This window comes from Mizuhopecten yessoensis, unplaced genomic scaffold (assembly GCF_002113885.1).
Source record: "Mizuhopecten yessoensis strain PY_sf001 unplaced genomic scaffold, ASM211388v2 scaffold10621, whole genome shotgun sequence".
In the NCBI taxonomy this organism is placed as follows: domain Eukaryota; kingdom Metazoa; phylum Mollusca; class Bivalvia; order Pectinida; family Pectinidae; genus Mizuhopecten; species Mizuhopecten yessoensis.
In genome coordinates, this window is record NW_018408638.1 from 852,265 (window position 1) to 862,495 (window position 10,231).

Sequence of the window (10,231 nt, forward strand, 5' to 3'; positions counted from 1 at the left end):
ACAGTTGTACATCATTACATTATAAGCTGCCACAGTTGTACATCATTACATTATAAGCTGCCACAGTTGTACATCATTACATTATAAGCTGCCACAGTTGTACATCATTACATTATAAGCTGCCACAGTTGTACATCATTACATTATAAGCTGCCACAGTTGTACATCATTACATTATAAGCTGCCACAGTTGTACATCATTACATTATAAGCTGCCACAGTTGTACATCATTACATTATAAGCTGCCACAGTTGTACATCATTACATTATAAGCTGCCACAGTTGTACATCATTACATTATAAGCTGCCACAGTTGTACATCATTACATTATAAGCTGTACACTTGTTAATTGCTATTATGTTAAATGCTACACTGATAAACAGTAACTTATCATGTTCAATGTTAAATGGTTTCAAGTTCAATGTATCAGCTTATCAGAATTAACATTAAATGATAGCAATAGTAAAAATGACCTTTGCAATAGATTTTCTGTAATGACAGCATCATTGTATTGATTACTCAGCTATCCAAATTTATTGGATGTGTTATTGAACAAATTTTCCATGAAGTTAAAAGTGTTAAAATATGTGTTTACATTAAATATTTATCACAGTAAATATGCGTTGACCTCTATCACAATCAGTATATGTGTACTTCTTTTGTGTGAAATAATATGTGTGGTTAATGTGATAGCGTTTAATGTGATAAGTAGGTAGTTTAACATATTTATGCTTTAACACTTTCTTTTTGAACATGTTTATGTGTTAGTTGATTTTTGACAGACTTGCTAACCATTTTGTCATCCTTCTGTGATTAAAACATAGGTTACCCGGTAATTGGAAAGCAATATAATGATGTCTATTTCATTGGTGCGTAGAGTGAATCACCATCCTTGCATATCTGCTGTCGAATGCAAAGGTTTCTTTCTCTTTTGTTTTGTCCATTTGTCATCACATGTAAACTCACTCCATTTTGCAATGTTTAAATGTTTTTGTTTGATAGAAATTTGATATAAAACTCCACATAAAATACAACATATTTCTTTGCTGTTTCAATTCTGCCATTCTCTACAGTATTTGGTCAAAAGAAATTTTGTTATTTTAGGGTATTACTAATTTAACAGGAGTAAATTTTCTTAACATTGAAATTGACACTGGTTCAAATTACCATTCGTTTGATATTCTACTTCCTGTTTAATATATTTTACGGACAAAAGTTCCCCATAGGTACTAGTTGATGCCTTTATACATGTTCCTGATACTACTTTGACTAACACTTGCCATATGTCATATATTCTATGTAATGTTAACATGTTTGTGTTTTACATTTATTCTGTTATTTATTTCAAAAGTTCATTAGAAATTATTTGTTCTGTCATGTTAAATATTTGAGATTAAAAAAAAATGTTTCTTTGTATATTTGTGCATTTGTAAATTTTGTTCTGAACTTTTTAATAGAATTATTCAGAAAAATATTAACTAAGTCATCAGTTTAAGGACCAAAGAGACTTGATAGTCAACTCAAATATTCAAGCTAAATCTAACAACCAAACACCTGCAAAACAGACAGTGCGTCCTGCCACTTCCTCCTACCGTAAACATGTGGAACAGAAAGTGCATTGTTCAACAACCTCCCACAGTGAACCTGTGGAACAGAAAGCTCATCCTTCAACTACGTCATAAAGTGAACATGTTGAACAGAAAGTGCATCCTTCTACTACGTCCTAAAGTGAACATATTGAGCAGAAAGTGAATCCTTTAACAACGTCCCAAAGTAAACCTGTGAACCAGACAGCGCATCCTTCAACTACATATCATAATGAACCTGTAGAACAGAAAGCGCATTCTTCATTACCTCCCACAGTTAAAAAATGTAACAGTCAGCAATCCTTCCTCTACAACCTACATTAACCCTTGGGAACAGAAAGCACATCATTCCACTTCATCCCACAGTAAACCTGTGGAACAGACGAGTCATCCTTCCACTACATCCCACAGTTAACCTTTAGAACAGACGAGCCATCCTCCCACTACATCCCACAGTTAACCTTTAGAACAGACGACCCATCATTTCATTACATCCCACAGTAAACCTGTGGAACAGACGAGTCATCCTTTCATTACATCCCACAGTAAATCTGTGGAACAGACGATCCATCCTTCCACTACATGCCACAGTAAACCTGTGGAACAGCCGAGCCATCCTTCCACTACATCCCACAGTAAACCTGTGGCACAGACGAGCGCATCCTTCCACTACATCCCACAGTAAACCTGTGGAACAGACGAGCGCATCCTTCCACTACATCTCACAGTAAACCTGTGGTACAGACGATCCATCCTTCCACTACATCCCACAGTAACCTGTGGAACAGACGAGCGCATCCTTCCACTACATCTCACAGTAAACCTGTGGAACAGACGATCCATCCTTCCACTACATCCCACAGTAAACCTGTGGAACAGACGAGCGCATCCTTCCACTACATCCCACAGTAAACCTGTGGAACAGACGAGCGCATCCTTCCACTACATCCCACAGTAAACCTGTGGAACAGACGAGCGCATCCTTCCACTACATCCCACAGTAAACCTGTGGAACAGACGAGCGCATCCTTCCACTACATCCCACAGTAAACCTGTGGAACAGACGAGCGCATCCTTCCACTACATCCCACAGTAAACCTGTGGAACAGACGAGCGCATCCTTCCACTACATCCCACAGTAAACCTGTGGAACAGACGAGCGCATCCTTCCACTACATCCCACAGTAAACCTGTGGAACAGACGAGCGCATCCTTCCACTACATCCCACAGTAAACCTGTGGAACAGACGAGCGCATCCTTCCACTACATCCCACAGTAAACCTGTGGAACAGACGAGCGCATCCTTCCACTACATCCCACAGTAAACCTGTGGAACAGACGAGCGCATCCTTCCACTACATCCCACAGTAAACCTGTGGAACAGACGAGCGCATCCTTCCACTACATCCCACAGTAAACCTGTGGAACAGACGAGCGCATCCTTCCACTACATCCCACAGTAAACCTGTGGAACAGACGAGCGCATCCTTCCACTACATCCCACAGTAAACCTGTGGAACAGACGAGCGCATCCTTCCACTACATCCCACAGTAAACCTGTGGAACAGACGAGCGCATCCTTCCACTACATCCCACAGTAAACCTGTGGAACAGACGAGCGCATCCTTCCACTACATCCCACAGTAAACCTGTGGAACAGACGAGCGCATCCTTCCACTACATCTCACAGTAAACCTGTGGAACAGACGATCCATCCTTCCACTACATCCCACAGTAAACCTGTGGAACAGACGAGCGCATCCTTCCACTACATCTCACAGTAAACCTGTGGAACAGACGATCCATCCTTCCACTACATGCCACAGTAAACCTGTGGAACAGACGAGCGCATCCTTCCACTACATGCCACAGTAAACCTGTGTAACAGACGATCCATCCTTCCACTACATGCCACAGTAAACCTGTGTAACAGACGATCCATCCTTCCACTACATGCCACAGTAAACCTGTGTAACAGACGATCCATCCTTCCACTACATGCCACAGTAAACCTGTGTAACAGACGATCCATCCTTCCACTACATGCCACAGTAAACCTGTGTAACAGACGATCCATCCTTCCACTACATGCCACAGTAAACCTGTGTAACAGACGATCCATCCTTCCACTACATGCCACAGTAAACCTGTGTAACAGACGATCCATCCTTCCACTACATGCCACAGTAAACCTGTGTAACAGACGATCCATCCTTCCACTACATGCCACAGTAAACCTGTGTAACAGACGATCCATCCTTCCACTACATGCCACAGTAAACCTGTGGAACAGTCGACAAGCGTATCCTTCCACTACATCCCACAGTGAACCTGTGGAACAGACGAGCCATCCTTCCACTACATCCCACAGTTAACCTTTAGAATAGACGATCCATCCACAGTAAAACTGCAGAACGGAAAGGACATCCTTTCACTTCGTCAAACAGTGGACCTGTGGAACAGAATGCATATGTCCACTTTATCCCACGGTAAACCTGCGGAACAGAAAACACATCCTTCCACTATCTTCCATGGTAAATCTGCAAAACGGAAGCACGTCCTTTCTGAGTAAATCTGAAGTACATATAAAGCATCCTTCCTCTTCGTCCCACAGATAACATGCGGAACAGACAGAGCATCCGCCAACTACGTCCCACAGAAAACCTGTGGAACAGATAGCATCCCTCCACTACGTCCACAGTAAACCTATTGAACACACCTCCACTCATCCCATAGTAAACCTACGGAGAACTACGTCACACAGTTAAATGGACTATCATCAACCAAGCGCAGCCGTCTAATGAACAGATGACAATGATCTTATCCCTCCTACAGCAGAAAAGTAACCTAATGAAGTTTTGATGTAGACAGCCATATGAAATCCGAACCAGATGGTTGGGAATCATTTGAGTTACATCCTACAAAGGTATTCAGCGAAGCCAATTTATACACCATGAACAACCTTAAGCCTGAAAGTAATTCTGATGACAGACTTACTGCAACAATCACCGACATCACTGAAGTCGTACAACGACTTCAAAACAGGAAGCCTTTTGTCATTGAGGTAGATTCAAATGCTATTTACCAAGAAATGATCAAGATAGCAGTGCGAAAATCATTTTATAAAACGTTTGTGACAACGACCTTATCCTTCCTCTCAAATTCAGTTATGTCTGTGTCCCATACCACGGAAACTATGCATCACATACCTCTTCCACACAAAGATCACTAATTGAATATATGTATGTAAAGGAGATAAACATCTGAGTGAAAATTACTAGTAATTCCTCTTATCATATTTATGTGTCACACTCTAGAGCCCGAAAGGAAGAGATAACAAAGCAGTGATTAACACGTCAAGTCTGTTAATGCATACCAACTGGGACCAGTGTTGATATGTACAACGTTGTTTTAAAGCCACACCAAGAAAATAAAACACCCGATACATATACATATGTATGCCAAAGTCTATTGCAGGAATACTCTCTGACGCAAGCACAGCAGCATGTTCTATTTGGCGACCAGCTTATAGATAGAATTGATGCAACATTATATGAAACTCTGAAATAAACAAAACAATAAAAAAAGTCAATCCATGCTCATCAGCTGTGAGAAAATATCTACCAACAGAGATCTACAAGAAGTAAGTTGCGGAATCTATTACTACACATCACAAGTAAGAAATGTCAACATTTTTATAACAGAGTTACGGAAGTGGATTAGCGAGACAATTACCCTTTAAAGTATCGTGTAGCAGACAGCTTACACTAGAATGGACATTTGTGTACTTCTCGGATCTGTGTAATAAAAATATTAGAAAATAACAATGCAACTAACAGATTTAAATTGACAAAAGCACTACATATGAACCATGCTGCAGATATACAACTCAAGATTTTTTATAACCATGTCATCTTCCAGATAAAACCAACTACAATTAAAAAAAGGATCTTGACTCCTGTTAAAAACAAATGTGAATACCCAAAGTTGACCACTAACTCTCGCAGTATCACAGCATGACTCCACAAAGATGACCTCCTCCAAGAATATTTCATTATTTATAGATGAAGCAATCATAGAAGCCAGTGTATAAAGCTGGAAAGTGTTTGCTAGAAGTGATACAAAATGTTAGTGTGGTATTAGATTTGTAGAAAACCTGACGTAAAATAAAGAACACACATGCCTGACATGTTTCTGGTTCATAGAAAAGAGTCTTGATATCTCACTGCATATATGTGCTGTAATCAAAGCAACTGGTTGTGACATATTAAATGATAAACGTCACAAATATCAGCATTCACCATCCCTCAGCACATAGCTGCATCATGTTTCTACTTGCCCGACATCTTAGCAAGAGCACAAATAACATGTTTCTCTCGTGCAGAAAAACGCCTGATGCATTCCTTTGACTACTTTTGCCAGAGGAAATGTGAAGTCCTACATACTAGTAACCTTGTATCAATCAATAACTGTTACAAATAAACGAATCTTTGATTTGATTACATAAGATTATGATTTACGTACATGTATAGTAAATAATGAAAAAAAAACACTTTTGACCAAGTTTATTGTTTTCCTTTGTAGTGCAGTAACACACCTAACACTCCTGAAATGCTCTAAAGAATCAAAGTGTCCATTTATTTGTATACCTGAGATATTTGAAACAGAATTTTCGGTGATAGTTGAAACTTTGTGCCCATAGCAATTGATATCAGATATCTCCGTGTTGATTTAAACTTGATGTCTTCGTTATTTTTGTTTATCGAACCTAGAAGTTTAACTGAAACAGAACGTAACCGTGACAAGTGGGGATGGACGTAATCAGTTTCGAAAACTCTAAATTATCATGAGAAACTATTTTTCAAAACAAAATGAAATGGCTGGCTTATGGATTAAGGTAAAATATAATCGGCTTCGTGAATAAAGTTCAATGACATCGAATTGGCGGCGGTAAATGGAATTGGGATATCCTGGTGTCCATCTGAAACATAGGGACATTTACAAGGAAGTGTCGTAAAATGGCAACAGGTCTTTACAGAAACATTTGACCTGTTTTGAAGTCGTGTATTGCTCCCAAAATATGTTAAATAGATTATTGTTCGATAACTTTCCGCAAGAAGTCCATTTGTAATTACAATGTTTCAATAAGAGGTGTAAAAAGTAGTACCTGCATTTTTACAATCACAATGTTTCCGCCATATCATTTCCTTCTATGTAGTCCGTAATAAAAAAAAAATGATGGGGCGGTGATCCTTTTTTTTTTCTTTCTTTATTTCGTATGATATTCAATAAAGAAAATTTTTACTGTTCCGTCGTACCTCAGTTTGATATCGAAAATGCACGTCTTAGTGTTTGTATTTGTTTGTATACTAATACTGGTTATACAACCGCATAGGGAGGATAGGTACCTTTTTCGGACTAATATTTCAAATCATAGGAACTTCACAGGTAGTTTTAAAATATCCTTGGGTTTTTATTTGTGAACCAGCACACATGAACACTTATGGGTGTTCTGGCGATGCGATAATTATGACTTTGAATGGAATCATGATTTATAGTGCAAGAAGACACCACCTGTACCTAATACCGAGGGACCATTCGAGGTGTCCTCTGTGTAAAGCGATATGACCCGAAGCAATTAGTTATTTACCTTGTCGTCCGAATGATAATGATATTTCCGATAATGATATATGTACAGCTTATACACGAAGTGATTTAAGGCCTCCTGGCAGTTATAACGGAAATAATGGCGAGATTTAAACGTTCTCGTCAGACTGTTTGGTAAGTTCGCAGTCGCTCTATATCACTATTGAATTTAAACCCATAAACAGTCTTGTAAATTGGTGTATAATGGTAGCGAGATTTACCGTAACATTACGACAGTAAGTCCAGTAAAATCTAACCAGCAGCTTGGCTATTTTATTGTATAGAGACACAATGGAACCAATTTGCATTGTAATATGCCTAGTTTATTCTACATGTAAGAGGGTTGTATTTACCTCCGTTGTAAATTTGGCACAGGTACAGGTAATGTTTTAAAGTGTGTCTCGGGACAGACCTTTACTTACCTGTTTAACTTACCTATCAGTACGATTTAATGTCAATTAATATTTGCTATACACCGATCACAACTTTGTGTTTAAATATAGTGTTATCAGCTATGTCTGGTTAGTAATCTTCGCTGTAGTATTGGTTAACTGTACAAACACTTTCTACTGTTTGTTTTTCTTCTCACTACCGTTTTTCTTTACGTGTATTAGCGTATACCCCGGACTGTCGGCCTTACTCTCTGAAGTCTACCTGTATGTACCTTCCCATTTGGTACACCGTTACAGGTGTGAAAGCAAGTTTCACTGGTCGGACGAAGTCGATGAAAAGTCACGATCTTCCATTTGCATTAACAGTGAAAGAGTGTGATTTTTTTCTGTGGAGATTTAATTCGTGAATACCCTTTTGAGTGAGAAAGTTTTGTATTGTGATTATCCTACATTGATGCCAAGGAATTCGTGTTCTAACAAGTGCCGAGCTTCCTTTTCATATTCTCCCAGTACTGGTGTATATATATGTAGGAGTTTGACACGTCTAAAGGTGGTGTATTACTTTACCAGAGGGCTGTTATATATGTCATGTTCAGATTGACAATTGATGCACTGCAATAATCAAGGACCTCTGCGATGTATTCCCTTTATGTGTATAGAGAATCATTGTGAATGAAGAAAAAAATATATTAATCAGCAGCAATGGGAAACTTAAAGTCAAAACTAAAACGGTCCAAAAGTAAATCCAGGAAAAGTGGCCATGTAAATTTACCTGATTCGAGTTCCTCCCGAAAAACAGTGGACCCACGACTACCCTTCGGTAACTATAGACAGGTGTTCAGTATCAGAAATGCATGGAAGAATGTGATGAGGACAATGGAAGACACCGCCAAAGATCACCTCATCAGGTAAGGTAACATGTAGCAGAACGATCAGGTAGTGATTTTTTTAGTGAGAAATTACACAGTCTGTTCATAACTTGTGCATGTTAGTAACTGTTTTTACTTTGTCGTTACTTCTATCTTCTATCTCCGATTATAATTACAACGTCTCTGCGATTCTCTAACGCCAGTGATCGGGTATCATTTTTTTTTTTTTAAATTGGAATTTAATTGATTATGTGTAAACTAGGCTTACTCAGTATGATGTGGTGGACTTGGAGGGATTAGGTTTAAACCATTATATGGTATCCCTTAATGCCTCACCTTGTCTAGTTATAAACTATTTGTTAATGTCATTTTATCCCATTGATTGTTTCGTACTCCCGTTGCAGGGGTGGACTTTAGAGTGTAAGTTACGAAATCTGTCGATGGATATTGTCCGCCTTGATCATGATTATAATGGTGGACGCCAGAAAGTCTGGAGTTGTACTTATTCTTAATCTGACTGATACCTTTACGAGAATAGTAATGACCACAGGAGATATAAGCATTGGTTAAGTCACCGTTACATATGAAGTACATCTTCTATATATGTTTAATAAGCTCCGTCTGAATGTTTCCAGAGTGTGTATGTTTAGGCGATTTGTTTATATTGATCACAAAAACTTCGTAGGTCAAGGTCATTTCTGACGTCACCAATGTCAATAACCTGTCATTAATCTTTATTAACATTATTCGTACTTATTATTTTGGTAATAACAACATACATCCTTACAAGTCAGACAATGAATATAATTTTCGATTAATTTCTATAAAAGTCAAAAAGTATAGCATTTGCGATTTTTATGTATTTTTGTCTCGTTTAATGATATCAACATTGATTTAAAGTGCCATGTATCAAGGTACCATCAATCAGCGGCGGTGATGAGGTAGTTGGATTTAGTTAGAGAAGATAACAGACTTTTTATGTTTGTGATAAAAACACGTGTATATATTTCTATTTATTTCTTCGAATGTTATATTTAGTTGGGTTTATTTTGGGAAGAAAACAAAGATTGTTGTATTGTATTTGTGAAAAAGACACATAAGACACATGTTTTTATTTCCTTGAAAGTAATAATAATAATAATAATAATAATTGGAGGTTCTTATATACCGCTATATCACATCCTAGTTCGTAGGTCGTCTCAAAGCGGTTCATACATTATTATCCGTAGTTATAGGGCCTTTGAAACCAGCCAATACATTTCTCAACTCCCTGGGGAGCATACAGCCGGTGATGCCATTTCGGCGCTAATAGCTAGCATTCAACAATTCTAGCACTGCCCAACCACGTACTCATTTACAGCTGAGTAGACTGGAACAAGCGGAGTAAAGTATTTTGCTCAAAGATACAACACATTGCCGTGCCATGTCACGAACCCGCAACCCTTCGGTCACGAGCCCGGCGTCCTACCACTGGCCTACCGTGCCTCTAAGAGGTAGTAATGTATAGTTAGATTAGAGAATATAACAAAGACGTTTTTGTGTCTGTATGAAAGACACATAAGACACGTGTATTTATTTCCATTAAAAGTAATACATCCCATCATGTTCCCTGTTACATAATTATATATAGGGAATTTGGTTTCTTTGACATGTTTAGTCTTCAAATGATGGGTGCTTAGTTCATATATTTGTTGTTTGTCGTACATCAAATAGCACTTAGTGTTATGATACTTAT

The 10,231-nt window shown here is 38.4% G+C and overlaps 1 protein-coding gene across 1 annotated transcript in view; it reads left to right on the forward strand.

Annotated features, from left to right (window-relative positions):
• Positions 1–7,625: 7,625 nt before the first annotated feature.
• The window catches only part of LOC110461478, a 26,370-nt gene continuing 23,764 nt past the window's right edge, over positions 7,626–10,231 (forward strand). The window contains exon 1 of the mRNA XM_021514941.1: positions 7,626–8,535. Coding sequence (XP_021370616.1) covers positions 8,330–8,535 — 206 coding nt within the window. The 5' untranslated portion in view covers positions 7,626–8,329. The remainder of the gene's footprint in view (positions 8,536–10,231) is intronic.